The sequence below is a fragment of the Gopherus evgoodei genome, chromosome 10 (genome assembly GCF_007399415.2).
Source record: "Gopherus evgoodei ecotype Sinaloan lineage chromosome 10, rGopEvg1_v1.p, whole genome shotgun sequence".
Taxonomy (NCBI): domain Eukaryota; kingdom Metazoa; phylum Chordata; order Testudines; family Testudinidae; genus Gopherus; species Gopherus evgoodei.
This window is the reverse complement of record NC_044331.1, coordinates 63886188-63901745: the sequence shown is the minus strand read 5'-3', so window position 1 is coordinate 63901745 and position 15558 is coordinate 63886188. Positions and strand designations below refer to the sequence as shown.

Below are 15558 nucleotides of genomic sequence, written 5' to 3'. Positions count from 1 at the left end.
TTGTTCCAACTCAAGTTTAATGTTACATGCAAACAATTGTTACAATTACATTATTTTTATCAAAAGCAATTTAGGGCCTGGGAACCCTAAAAAAACAAGCTAAATCAATACTGAGGCACAGTTCTTATCTAAAATCTGGCCCCCTGCTGAAAAAGGAGCACAAACAGCAATTCACAAAAACCAAGGTTTTCAGCAGGTTATGGAATTAGAACTGAGCACCTCTTGCCCAGAAAGGATATAACTGACCAAAAATATTGTTACTTGAGCTGGAGTTTTTTTTTAAATAGATAGTAAAGAATACATAACAAAGTGTACTGTTGCTTAATGGGGTAGCCAAGCAATGGAAATAGACTAACAGTTTAGTTACACATTATATGGTGTCTGATTTATTACAGTTAGCAAATCTTATACATTAGCTTAGTTGACTAGCTTTATTCAATATAACAAAAGTAGTCATTGATACATTACACAAAGATTCTTAAATCTGAAATAAAAAGACGATCTAGTCTAATGCATTATTTGGGTCACTAAATACTTTGTACTTATAACACCATTAGTCTCTCCATTGTCAAAGAGAGAAACAGGCAATAACTTGCTCAAGGTGATAACCACTGGAAGTTAGTAGAACTTAGTTCTCCCTATTCAGCAGCGCTATGATTTTACAACTTCAGCTATCTACAATATATGTAATAATTTTGTGGTTTGAGTTTAACTCTTATGTTTGAAGACAATCACCAGAAGCTAAGAACCAAAATGGACACAGGCTGGAATACCCTCACTCCCAGTGGCAATCCATCCAGTGTAACACTACATGGGTAGAACAGGGTGGGAAAGCTTGCACTAGCACTACCTCAGACAGACCTATTCTGGAGAACAAAAGTTTTAGCCATAAGCGCTGAAAAACAAGATAAACAAGTACTACTGTCTTTAAAAACTATATTAAGAACCTGCCAAATAATTTTCAACCCAGTGGTCAAGCTCAGAATATTTGTTGCACTGGCATCCAAAAACCTCAAATTAGATGCACAAGACATGTACACAAATGATAACATTGTTTCTGTCCCCCCCCCGCCCCGTCTAAAATTATATACCATCAAACAGTGGTCGCCAACGTGGTGCCTGCCGGAGCATTTGTGTGTGCCCGCCTAGTGCCCAGCAGGGGACCTGCTGGAGACAGAGAACTCAGGCTGTGGGCGCGGTACTGTCTGTTCCCAGCAGGCATGGGGCCCACCTAATTCCCAGCAGGGGAGAGAAGCTGCGGCCCCACGCCTACCAGAGACAGAGAACTCTGGGGCTGCAGGCGCTGGTGTTCTCAGTCCCCGGTAGATGCGGGGCCCACCTAGTGCCCAGCAGAGAAGACAATCTGGGGCCCGCGCCTGCTGGGGACAGAGTACTCCAGGGCTGCGGGCACCGGTGTTCTCTCTCCTCGCGGCTTTTCTCCAGCTTCTCTCTGGATTCATATATTATGTAATATTAATTATGTTTTTTTGTATTATTTAATGTACAAATACAAAATAAGCCTTGAAAAATTGTTGGTGCCTGCCTTGCAGAACTATCACTAGCCTGGCCATTCATTCCTCTAACTGGTATGTGATATTTAGGAAGCATTTTTAATTTCACACAGAGACTACTCCCAGTATGCAAGGAGTATGTTTATGTATATACACACACACGCACACACCCCTACCCACCCCCCCTTGCATACTGGGAGCAGTCTACATGTAATAAAATATTTTAGCTTTTAGAAGTTGCCAACTGGAAGGAAATGTTGCTATATGTGTAAGTATGTGTGCCACAGAAGAACAGCAGTACATGTAAGCAACATTTCCTTCCAGTTGGAAACTTCTAAAAGCTGAAGATGGAGAGTTTGCAAAACTCTAGGGCTTTAGTATCCAAATGAGCAAGCAACTTGCAGGACCTAATATTTGCTGTCATGACTGTGAGAAGAGCAGAGGTGAAAGTAAGCCGGTCTGGTGTGGTCCGGTCCGGTCCGGCGTACCGGCAGAAGTGCCAACCATACTGGCAGGGCCACTGATTGGGGAGGACAAAAGGGGCAGCTACCCTGGGGCCTGGCAATTAAAACGGCCGAGGGTTCCTGGCACTGCTGCTGCTACCACGTCAGCAACCAAAGCCCCAGGTCCTTTAAATCACTTCCAGAGCCCCAGGCGGTGCCAGCCAGACAGCACTGAAAAGCTGGCTGTGGGATTTTGGCCCCAGCCCTGCCCCCTCCACCAGAGGCCCTATCCCTTCTGGGGGCCCAGAGCTGCCCTCCCACCCTGCCTTGCACAGGAACCCAGCTGCTCCGTGTAAGTCATTTAAGTTATTTTCACCCCTGAAGAGGTCCACAAGTAGACAGACAATTCAGCATGCAACTGTTATTCACAAAGCAAAACCATTTTACCAGTCTCATTAAATAGTGTTTAAAATGTGGTTCTAAAAGTAATATGCTTTTTGAATTTAGAAAACACCAAGTTAATACATAACATATGCAGAAGTTAATATTTGCAGCCCACTTAGAACAGGACAAAAATATAGTTAACTGCCCATATTTCTTATTCATAATTATGAATTGAATAGTTTTTTTCCCTTTAGTGCCCCATTTTGTTCTGGTACAGATCACATGTAGTGCAAGAGCTTGTGTGCCTAGAAAGTTAAGGCTACCTTTAAGATATTGGTCCTACAAATATTGTTCCATTTATGAAACATTTTGAATCGTTATCCTACACACACACACGGTTAATTTGCCTATTTTGTGTATATAAGATAAGGAAACTAATTCTTACAGCTATACCTAAAAAATTGCATTTTACTATACAGATACAATTTGGCCATGATGAAATCCTACTAAACTATTGATTTTGAATGTATTACCATGGATATAAAATCCAGCAACTGTAGTACAGCACAGCATTAAATTGAACTTAACCGAATACTCTGTTCAACTGACATTTTAAAGATCTCGTTAAAATTACGTTTCAACAGTCAAATGAGTCTATAAACAAAAATGATGCATCTGGGACTCAAAAACCCAGAGTCCTACTCAGGCAAAAGTCCTGTTGATTAAGAGGATAGTTACCCAAGTAAGGACTGCAGGAACGGTGCTCCCAGAGTTCAAGGAAAATCATGATGGATAATTCAGACATCTTCTTGTATTAACTCACAATAGAAATAGTAGAAGATTAGTTTGGGCAGAGTCAATTAATAACTTTACATTTGTCCAGGACCCAAAGCTAACTGCTCAAGACCAGCCATCTAGTAGAGTTTTAACCATGAAAAAATGGAATTTTACAAGTATTATAATTGGTTATTTTAAAGCTCATTTACTGTAGTTTTAGAAGGGTTAAATGAGAAAGTTTTTACAACAGTATGAAGTTATGCTGCTACAAAAGAGGTAGTATTAATAAATGCAACATTCTATTATCAGTTGTCCTCTAGCAAAACATTACTTGTACTTCATTTAAAAAACACAAAGATTAGACTATAATTATTTACATTTGTAAGTTACCTTAAAAGGTTGCGTACTTGCCATCAGTTTAGTATCCAATAGTCTAAAAATGAAATTTAAGGAGGTAAGAATAAAGTGTTTGGCAAAATTGTTTATAAAAGCAAAACACTCAAGGATATTTTGTTTTATTCAGTGGTAAACAACAACATTAAGATGTTGAAAGTCATTAACACAGATCTTCAGGGAGCATTAGAACTGAGCTATGTCCACCAGAAAAAGTCAATAAACTAAGCCTGATAAAAAGGTGAAACTAGTAACATTAATAGCAAATGAACATTGTTCCCAATTCAATCAGGGTTCACAACAATAATTTTCATACAAAGATTTTTTTGTAAAGGCTAGAAGTATTCTGACAAGGCCGATGCAATCAGCAATGTCATAAATATGAATTAAAATGCAGACAGTAAGATTATTTTTAAACTAAATTGTTCTTAAATCACTGCAAATTGTGATACGAGTCACACCCACAATTTTATCTTCTTGGCTAAATGAAGCATAACTGGAATTTGACAGGTGATATCAGTGCAAAAACTGCTCAATTGTAATTTGAAGATGAGCCTACCTGGGAAAGACACATGCCGCTAACTCCTTAAACTCACTTAGGTCCTAAAATTCAAAACAAAGTTTTGTTACTATCAAACCTAAACAGCATAAAATTCATAAAGGTATTCTACTACCCTGAAATAGATATTTATCAAGAGGTTCCAATTCTTTTATCCACTAAGATTTCTAAAGTAAGATCAAATGACTATTCTTTTCTACTCAAGATCGAAGCATGCTTGGTTACACTCTTTGAATGCCTGCTCACACTCAGTTTTTAAAGGATTATAACCTTTTAGCTTGTCACTGTTTTTTCACCTAAACCTTCTGCCACCCATCTCCAATATTCTGCTATGCAAAGATAACTGAAAAGGCTGATACAGAAGATGAGCAGAAACTTTTAACCTGAAGAAGTTTGGTATAACCCAAAGCCCACTTTCCATTAGAAGCGGGTGCTTTTCCCATCCCAATTTATCATACTAACAATGGCAGCCTCCATGTTTTGTCTGATATTAGACCTAATCAACTACAGAAAACTGAAAAAATTATTAAGTATTCCTTATATATTTCATAGTAGAGAATTAATTGAATGTTCATTTTCAGGAGATATTTTACTAATGAAATGCTTGTTAAGTCATTGGCCCTTTCTTTGAAGGGGTTTGTGTATGACAACTCATTCTCTTAAACATTAACTCTTTGAGCCAACGAAGCATATGAACAGATGGTCATCTATGGCTTCTGGGGAAGGTTGAGAAAACCCATCCTCTATATTCACACAGAAATGACAGTGAATCTGCTAGTAGAGGTGAAAAGTCCACTCTTTGCAGCAGAGATGTAAACCAGAACCCCACTCTATGCCCAACGAGGAGGGGGAAGTAATCCAGCTAAAACTCTTATGAGGAGGCAGAAGGGGAGAAGTCATTGTGATGTTCTGGGGATCACCCAGATCAGTAACGGGTTCTGTCATCACCTGTCCTGCAGCCATGAGTTGCCTTCATGTTATGCTGCTATGGCTCAGAGCCTTGACACCAGTAGACAACTCCATCAAACTCACAAAGGGGGTGTGACAATCAGGGCTTAGACACTCCAAGGAGAAAACAGGGGGACTGAAACTCACAGAATAAGCAACTGAATCCACAGGTTGTATACAATGTTATTGTGTACAGAAATATGTTGAATAATGTCTTTTATAAAAACCTGTAATGTTCTGCACTTGGTCTGAAATATGTATACAGACTGATTATAAATATATGTATATAGAATACTATGCTCATAATATGTACTACAATTTCAAATACACCTCACAGCAGACAAGTAACCATCCATCGCACAACCCAGGAAAGGACAAATAATGTATCATTACAGTTCATGGGAAGACACGGACAGCCCAGGTACCGAATGAAAAGGGAATTTCCCCTGTTCTGAGAAACAATGAATTACCATAGTCAGGGCAGAAAAAACTGCAAGCCATGTTAAAAGGGAAAGTGGGGTTTGAAGTGAAAAAGCACTGAACTGAGAGACATTCTCAACAGCAGAAGGGACAGGGGCACTGCCTGTGAACATATATCATCATCACCTAAGGCCAGGGGGCAAGCTGGGAAACTGTTCAAAGGCAAAAGGTAAGTTTGTATTAGAAAAAGGAATTTATCTAATATAGAAATGTAAAGCATGAAGTTGCAACTTCATGTTTATATTCCCTAACTTGCTTGCTTTTTCCTTACTATTTCATCTTTGAGCCTGAGATTTTTATTAAATAAATGTTGTTTATTTTTATCCCAAGCAGATCTCTGGTGTGCAAATTGCATGCAGCGTCTCTGCTAAAGTGAGCTGATAACTGAGGACTGTTTCCACACTTTTAGGGGTGACGAACCAGAAGGGAACAGTCCTAGTATCTGGTGGTTTAGAACTCAGGTTAGACAAATTTGGAGAGGCTCAGGACCAGAAGGGCTGTTGGAGTCACCCTGCAAAGAGTAATTAAACTGGTGGAAGCCAGGCTGAGTCTTTGTTTGTCGGCTAGCTACTAGTGTCAGGTCTCTGAGCCATAGCAGCACAGCATTAAGACACCCAAAGTTACAAGGGAGGCCTGTCTGGGGGATCCCCAGATCATCAGTCACTATTCACTCTTCCTGGTGCCTGAAAATCCCTAACACAAATACGAGTCCTAACTGACTCTGCTCCTTCTCTCTCAGCTTCCAACCTTCTTCCATAACAGAAGCCAAAATGCCTTCATGATGGCCTTGGATTCTGGATCTCCCCATTTCCACAGGGAAACAGGGCTAATGCAAGCTGCAAGTGACAACTTTTGAATGACTCAACAGCATCAAAGGGTGCAGATCCTTGATCATTTGTAGGAGTAAGTAAAGAAAATCAGCCTACACCATAATAACTACACATTGACCAAAATCTGAGGACTTCAGAAGCAGTGACAGCAGCCTCATCTGCATGTTAATAACTAAAAAGGACATATTACACCCCTGTCTAAAGATGGTTTCTTGAGCAAGTGACTCCCTATTTGCCTATGTGCCAACATAGTTTAAACAAGCCTCAACCCACTTCCCCCATATCTAATAGCCAAGTCTTGCATGCAGCCTCACATGAAAAAGCCTCAAAGATGATGATGACTGTACAGGACACAAGTGACCCCTCTCCAGCCAAATCTCTTGCTTCCTCAAAGACTAGTATTGTACCCTTACCCACCTCGCACAAACAAAGGCCAGGCTAGTAGATTAGGACTTCTTAAATAATCAGAACACCCTCCCCCTCCAATATTTCAGTACTGCAAATCCCATCCTTACAATCAATTTGATTTTATCCCCCAACTTCTGTAATTAGATTTCATAATGTCATCTCCATATCACAACTCAGCTTCTAGCAAACATCACAGAAGAGAACTTTATTTTTAAAATACAGCAGAGGAAAGTAAAACACTTCATTAACACTAGAGGCCTGGTTAAGACATAAAAAGCAAGGAATTTTAAAAGAAACCAGTATAATGCACCTAATTACCCAGTCAATTACTGAAACAGCATTGAAGGCCAAGAGCTCCAAGTACACAATTGACTTCCTAGTTTTCCTTTTTCTGAAACTGAATTTAAAACTTGATTTCTTACAGCTTAAATTTTTCACTGCCATAGAGCATTGCAACTCCTGATCACTGAAGACAATTCTGCCCTTTAATAATTATACTCTTCTTTAGCTCCACAGGAAACTGCCATTTCCAATTAGCTTTCCTGCACTGTAAATACTTAATGATATGGGATTATAAAGGCTAAAGGATGAATGTAACATATTTAGTCAGACTAAGTTTTCAATTACAGTCACTTCATAAAGGTTCGGTTTTATACTCAAGTCTCAATTAAAAATAGCTCAAAGACAACAAGGACATATGCCCAATTATACATGGGTTGAAATTTCAAAGCTTTCAGGACAAATGCTTTTAAAAGTGATTGAGGTATGCAGTTAGAGATGCTATAGTACATAAAGTCACATACTAGAGTTGATTTTTATTTGCACTCAAAGTACGTGTTTCAAGAACACACATTTAATACCGTGTATCCTCACCACTTTAACTGCTGCTCCACTTTGAGCAGATGTTTTCAGAGAACTATCCACAATGACTCCAAGATCTTTTCCTTGAGTGGCAACAACTACTTTAGACCCCATCATTTTGTATGTATAGTTGGGATTATGTTTTCCAATGTGCATTACTTTGCATTTATCTACATTGCATTTCATCTGACATTTTGTTGCCTAGTCACCCTATTTTATGAGATCCCTTTAACTCTTTGCACTAAACTTTGGACTTAACTGCCTTGAGTAACTTAGTATCAGCTGCAAATTTTGCCACCTCATTGTTCCCCTCTTTTTCTAGATCATTCATGACTATATTGAACATCACTCGTCCCAGTATAGATACTTGGAGGACCCCACTATTGACCTCTCTCCACTGTGAAATCTGACCATTTATAACTACCTTTTAATGAGTAGTTACTGATCAATGACAGGACCTTTCTTCTCATCCCATGACTGTTTACTTAAAAGTCATTGGTGAGAGACCTTGTCAAAGGCTTTCTGGAAGTTCAGGTACACTATAGCCATTGGATCTTTGTCCACATCTGTTGACCCTAGGGTGACCAGATGTCCTGATTTTATAGGGACAGTCCTGATATTTGGAGCTTTGTCTTATATAGGCGCCTATTACCCCCACCCATCCCAATTTTTCACACTTGCTATCTAGTCACCCTAGTTGACCCAGAATTCGAATAGATTGGTGATGCAGGATTTCCCCTTACAAAAGCCTCACTGACTCTTCAACATATTGTGTTCATCTATGTATCTGATCATTCTATTCTTTACTATAGTTTCAACCAATTTGCGTACTACTGAAGTTAGGCTTACAGGCCTGTAATTGTCAGGAAGACCTCTGGAGCCTTTTTTTAAACATTAGCATTATATTAGCTATCCACCAGTCTTGTGATAGAGGTTAATTTAAGCAATAGTTTATATATGACTGTAAACAGTTCTGCAATTTCATGTTTGAGTTCCTTCAGAATTCTCAGGTGATTATCATCTGATCCTGAGATTTCAAATTACTGGCAAATTTATCAGTTTGTTCCAAAGCCACCTCTATTGACACCTCAATCTGGGAAGGTTCCTGAGATCTGTCAACTAAAAAGAATGGCTAGGTGTGGGAAATTCCCCTCATTTGATTCTCTCATTGCATCTCTTACTACGGCATTTCATGCAAAGATACAGTTACCAAATTGATGGAGATAATTTCAGCCCTAACTGCAAACTCTCCCTAGCAGAGGGTTTAAGAAAACTGAATGAACCATGGGCCAGTATCTCCAGAGAGCACACAGACTTCTAATAGCATTTTAAAGATTCTATTTTAGTTTGTTCAACAGCCCCTAGTAAGTTTCCATCCACAACAGATTTCAGATGAATTACTTCAAATTTCAGGATACATTTTCTAATCAGCTGAAGACTGACAAGGCCACTTACTTCAGGTAGGGGACAGTAAAACTGGTGGATCGTGTGCATGACATCCAGTAGCATGTTGTGTCCAACAACAAGTTTGCCCTAAAGAAAGAGTCCATTTTACGTATGAATGACATTTCAAACTACTGTATACAAAATAGGCTACGGAAAAGGCTTTGGTGCAGTTTCACTCAGTTTTCAGTTCATTACATTTTAACTTCAAACTACCATACTGAATCACAAGCATATTCTTTACAGTTCAAGTATTTGATAATACAGTGGCAGTGCCAATAAGAAGAGGGGAGGGGGCTATTGTGGCAGGCACTGTACAAACATGATGAGTCCTGTCCTAGAGAGCATAGCAAAACCATTTAAAAACCTATTTTGAATATTTAGGTAGAAAGTAAGCTGATCCTGTTGATCTTTTTCTTACTGTGGTTATGCTTTTTACCTTGTGGTTACAGCCAAAACAAGAGCTATATCCTTTTGGAAAAAAGGAAATGGCTCAGAATCTTGTTAACTCCTATAAGAAATTGGTATTATTCACTTTTAAAAAGATCTAATGAATAGGTGTAGTGAAATCTCATATTACTAAAGACTTTTTAAAAAGGATACACTACATCTATTTTATATCAAAGCATTGCCATAACCAAAAATCTTAATTAAAGTCAGAGTCCTGCACAGATACAAAATTTATATCCACGGATGTGGATATCCATAGAGCTGCAGGGCTCTACCAGGAACTGCAGCAGCGAAAGCAACAGCATGTAGGGCCACCGCTCACAGCAGCCAGCACCCCACCCAGAGAGCGCCTCTGGCATGGAGGTACCATCCCCAGCCCTGGCCAGGGGACTGGCACCAGGCTCACTGGCAGCTGCCCTGGTCACACTAGTGTGTGTGAGCAGCTTGCATACTCCCATAAAGCAGCCCCACGTGCTGTGCTATCACTGTTGTGGTTCCCGATACTGCACAGCAGGTCTGCATATATGCACTTCAGATCCAAGGATATAAATTTTGTATCCGTGCAGGGCTCTGAAGTTACATACATTTGAGTCATACTTCATTAGTATTGCTTATTTGTACAATTTAGTAGTAATGGACCTCATACTCTATGTGAATTATCAACTTTTTACTGTTAAGTACGCTGGGACTCCCTGAGACCTTTTCCATTCGGCTTATCCAGAACACTTCATTCAGTTCTCTGGGTCTAAAAAACTCCGTTCGACTCCAGATTTCATCACGAAGGTTCCTTTATTTTCCATATAGCAAAACTACACTGAGCTTATCAAACAAAAACAGGGAGGTGGATGCAGGGCATATCACACCGCCAAATGTACACAGAAACCCTCTCCCTTCATATACATTTACACATCTCATTGCATTTACTACACATGACTTCACATTTTTGTATTGGCTTGATTACTTTGCAAAAAACAATCCCTGTGCAGCATGCTGTGTCTATAAATTGTTGATGCTTGACCTCTTCTCTGCATTCCTAATTAATCTTGTCCATTGCTAGTAAATGGTTCCCTGCATGTTCTCCCTCTTACCTTAGCTGGCTCAGACATTGTTTTTTTAGGCTACTGACCTATTTACTTATTTTATTTATCACAAAAGTTCTGCTTTCAGCCTGATGATCTGCTTACCTCTCTAATCCTATCCTCCAAGTAATGAGGCCTCCCTCCAGGTGTTACTTACTCATGTCAGGCCTCAGCTGAAAACTAAAGGTATATATGGGGGGAAAAAACAAAAACAAAAAACGTGTTGGTTAACTTACAGAATTAGCAATGGCATGAATGACTCGGGAAAATCCCACTGCATCACTGAGTTCTTCCTGCAAAATTTCAAGTATCATTAAGTGAAGTATAAATGCAAATAACTGACAGCAATGTCTGTATATTGTGACAATAAGACAATATCCCTGCAACTCCATCTCAAATTAAGGTCCCCCCATTCTGTATACTTCATAAAATGATAATCAATATTTGCCTAGGGAACGCAAATATTGTGGAAGTATTATTGTGGTCAGAATTGGGCACTGTTATCAGCCATCTCTCTAATGGTGTAAATAAAGACAACTCAACTTGTGCCACAGATCCCCCATCTATAAAATAGGCATAAGCTGGCCTGAAAACTATTGGGAATGTCTAAGTCAGATACTATAAACGTTTACATAGTATTGCAAACAATGGGGCTAAATGTAAAACTGCTCAATAGTATCAAATGTTTTTATTCATTTCCATTTCACAAACTTTGCTTTTGCTATTAGAGCACGAGTGAAAAAAACTTCTGCCACCTAATTTTAATGCCTACATTGTCAAGGAAAAACACAAGCAGTGAGGTTTTTTTTTGGTTTGTTTTGTTTTTTTTAAATAATTCACTATTGCTTTTAATTCTACTCTCACTGAAGTCAATGAGACTTATAATTGACTTCAGTGCTGGCAGAGTTAAGCCTCCATCAAATGCTTTTCAAAATCTTCCTTTAGCAATAAAAGTTGCAAGACAGCAAGCAGAGTTGGCAGGGGGTTAAAGAAGTCACACTGAAAGTGTGTTTGGCTGAGTCGGAAAGGGGTCTTCAATATCAAGCCAAAGAGGACTTCCACTTATGAGCAAATAATGCATGCTCAAAACAGGTTGAATTTTTATCCTGAAACATGCATTTAATAAAGCGTGCCTGGCATTTTTCTGCTCAGGACTCAGGACTTTTGTCAGGCTCTAGAGACAGAGACATTTCACGACTCAACCATTTGATATTTTAGAGATTTGTCTTGATTTCAGACCTCAATCTGTAAGGTATTTGGAAGTACTGCTAACCTATACACCATTAGTTCAAAATACTGATCTGTGAGTTGCATGCTGTATACAACAAACTACTACATTATTCTATAATGTAATCAGCAAAACTGAATGAGGTGTGTTTTTGGGCTGGAGGAAAGGAGGATAGGACTCCATTAGGTGTCCCTGCTGCATCTGGATTACAAGGGAGGGGAAAAAGGGGGACAGACTTACCTGAGCAGAGCCAAGGTGGGAAAAGTGGCCAGACCAGATGGAGGCTGACTGACCACGTGCACCAGAGAAGGGAGGTATTTATACCCCATGCATACCAGAAGGAATGTGAACTCTCAGTCACTGATCAGCAGCACCCATCTTCCCACCCATGGGATCAAAGTAAGACAGGATTTTATGATCTGCTGTGGGCTTGTGCTGCTGGTTGCTTTTTTCATTTGGAGCTGGAAAGCAATTTTTCACCATCACCTTCCCATGGCAGGTGACAGACCAACAGATATTGCAAGAGATTAGGTCAAGTTGTTGCAACTTAGGTAACACGCAAGAGGTGTCCAGTGCAGGTGCTCATTGCAGGGGATACAGTTCGCTGATAAACAGGAGTTGAAAATAGATTTAGGGGAAGGAATCCCCTAAGAACGCCGGAAGAGAGGGGCTGGGGCTCCAAACATCAGGTACAGCTCTCTTTTTTCCAAGCCCACTTTAGTCCCCATACAAGGAAATGGTGATAGGGTCCCAACAATGGGCTGGGACCAACTTGAAAAGGGGGAGGGCTGATGACAGCCCTCAGAAATGAGAACGATTAAGGAAAGAATGAATCTGCACTGTGTGACTCATCACCAGATATGGTAAGTGAATGAAGCTGCAGTCTAAATGAGTCACATTAATTGCATTTTGTCTTTCTTCCTTTTCCTTCTTCCTTTCTGCGGACAGAACCAAGGTAGTAGCCCTCTGATTGCTCTTAGAACAATGCATTTTTATTGGGATAGTTTACAGTAAGGAATATTTTTACTTCAACATGCTACAGTACAAGTGGGGTGCACAACTTCATCTTAGAAGCATCACACAACTTCCATTTAAGTATAAGTACTCAGTCATTGTAAGTAACGCATTTAAGGCTTAAATGTTTCATACATGTAGAACCTGCAGATCTGGTAGAATAGATTCACATAAGGATATAGAGCAAGTGCAAGGGAAGATGTTTGAGCACTGGAAGCCCACTCTTTATGCTCATTCTAACTGTAAGAGGACAATACTAAAAATGCTCTGATCTTCCTACTTTATCCCTTATTAATCCACCTTATGAGCTACTAAGAACACTTTTTTAACATTTATGGGGAATCTTAGTCTCTGCGGTTATGGCTGGATAAGTTCTACTGCGACTAGTCAATTAATTCTTAGCACAGAAGCATTTGATGTCCCAAAGAAAAGAATCACAAGCACTAAAAATCCATTAAAGCAGGCAATTCAGTACCGCAAGCCATACATCTGGAATTGTATATGCCCAGTTTCAGGACTATCCTGGAAAGACTTGAAATGGACAGCTATTAAAGTTTTCTCTAATTTTAATTAAAAAGAATAACTGAGGTACTTAATGTTATGAGGGGTACAGTAAAAAAATACTCAGGCATTCCTTTTGACACCAAGTCAAAGAAAGAAAATAAGAATCATAGAATTATAGAATATCAGGGTTGGAAGGGACATCAGGAGGTCATCTAGTCTAACTCCCTGCTCAAAGCAGGACCAATACTCAACTAAATCATCCCAGCCAGGGCTGTGTTAAGCTTGACCTTAAAAACCTCTAATGAAGGAGATTCCACCACCTCCCTAGCTAACCCATTCCAGTGCTTCACCACCCTTTAAAGAAATTTTTTTTTCCCCACAATATCCAACCTAAACCTCCCCCACTGCAACTTGAGATCATCACTCCTTGTTTTGTCATCTGCTAACACCTAGAACAGTCTAGGTCCATCCTCTTTGGAACCCCCTTTCAGGTAGTTGAAAGCAGCTATCAAATCTTCCCTCATTCTTCTCTTCTGCAGACCAAATAATCTGTTCCCTCAGCCTCTCCTCATAAGTCATGTGCTCCAGTCCCCTAATCATTTTTGTTACCCTCCGCTGGATTCTTTCCAACTTTTCCACATCCTTCTTGTAGCGTGGGGCCCAAAACTGGACACAATACTCCAGATGAGGCCTCCCTAATGCCGAATAGAGGGGAATGATCACATCCCTCGATCTGCTGGCAATGTTCATACTTATACAGCCCAAAATGCCATTAGCCTTCTTGGCAACACTGTTGACTCATATCCAGCTTCTTGTCAACTGTAACCCCTAGGTCCTTTTCTGGAGAACTACTGCCTAGCCATTCGGTCCCTAGTCTGTAAGGTGCCACAGCATTCTTTGCCGCTTTTACAGATCCAGACTAACACGGCTACCCATCTGATACTAGTCTGTAACAGTTTATGGGATTCTTCCTTCCTAAGTGCAGGACTCTGCACTTGTCCTTGTTGAACCGCATCAGATTTCTTTTGGCTCAATCCTCTAATTTATCTAGGTCCCTCTGTATCCTATCTCTACCCTCCAGCACATCTACCACTCCTCCCAGCTTACTGTCAACTGCAAACTTGCCAAGGATGCATCCATGCCATCCTCCAGATCATTAATGAAGATATTGAACAAAATTGGCCAGAGCCAACCCTTGGGGCACTCCACCTGATACCAGCTGCCAACAGGACATGGACCCATTGACTGCTACCTGTTGAGACCAATGATCTAGCTAGCTTTCTATCCACTTTACCGTCCATTCATCCAGGCCACACTACTTTAACTTGCTGGCAAGAATACTGTGGAAGACCATATCAAAAGCTTTGCTAAAGTCAAGGAATAACACATCCACTGCTTTTCCCTCATCCACAGAGCCAGTTACCTCATCACAGAAGGCAATTAGGCTAGTCATGCATGACTGGCCCTTGGTGAATCCATGCTGACTTTCCTCTCCTCTAAGTACTTCAGAATTGATTCCTTGGGGACCTGCTCCATGATTTTTCCAGGGACTGAAGTGAGAATGACTGGCCTGTAGTTCCCCAGATGGGCACTACATTAGCCTTTTTCCCGTCATCTGGGACCTCTCCAATCACCATGAGTTTCCAAAGATAATGGCCAATGGCTCTGCAATCACATTCACCAACTCCTTTAGCACCCTCGGATACAGTGCATCCAGCCCCATGGACTTGTGCTTGTCCAGCTTATCTAAATAGTCCTGAAAGACTTCTTTCTCCACAGAGGGCCCAGTGCAGTAGTCTGGGAGCTGACCTTGTTCATGAAGACGGGGGGCGGAGGGGGAGCATTGAGTACATCAGCTTTTTCCACATCCTCTGTCACTACGGTTGCCTCACCCATGCAGTAAGGGGACCACACTTTCCTTGACCACCTTCTTGTTGTAACATACCAGTAGAAATTCTTGTTACTCTTAACATCCCCTGCTAGCTCCAAGGTGTTACTTTAGTTTGAAAATAGCACAGGAAACACTTTTCAGAATGCAGTTAGTTATTACTGAACGTTTTCAAATACTGTAGCAAGATTTTAAGAGACGAGTCATGATAAACATCTTCTAGCTATTCTGGCTAAGATAAGGTAACTGAATATGCTCCATGACATCAGCAGAGAGCCACAGTGAGCAGGTACAAATATTATCCCTCCTCCACTTCCATCATGCACAGCATTGCTTACTTAGTCAAGCATATCCCTGA

The 15558-nt window shown here is 40.3% G+C and overlaps 1 protein-coding gene across 6 annotated transcripts in view; it reads right to left on the bottom strand.

Moving 5' to 3' along the window:
• Positions 1-15558, bottom strand: part of PARN (poly(A)-specific ribonuclease) — a 144442-nt gene that overhangs the window by 115855 nt on the left and 13029 nt on the right. For all 6 annotated transcript variants that reach the window (XR_004002260.1, XM_030577215.1, XM_030577216.1 and 3 more), the window contains exons 12-15: positions 10803-10859; positions 9050-9127; positions 4068-4111; positions 3506-3548 (exon numbers count right to left, since the gene is read on the bottom strand). Coding sequence is in view for 5 of the 6 variants with exons in the window: in XM_030577215.1 (XP_030433075.1) it covers positions 3506-3548; positions 4068-4111; positions 9050-9127; positions 10803-10859 (222 nt within the window). In the remaining variant the exon portion in view is untranslated. The remainder of the gene's footprint in view (positions 1-3505; positions 3549-4067; positions 4112-9049; positions 9128-10802; positions 10860-15558) is intronic.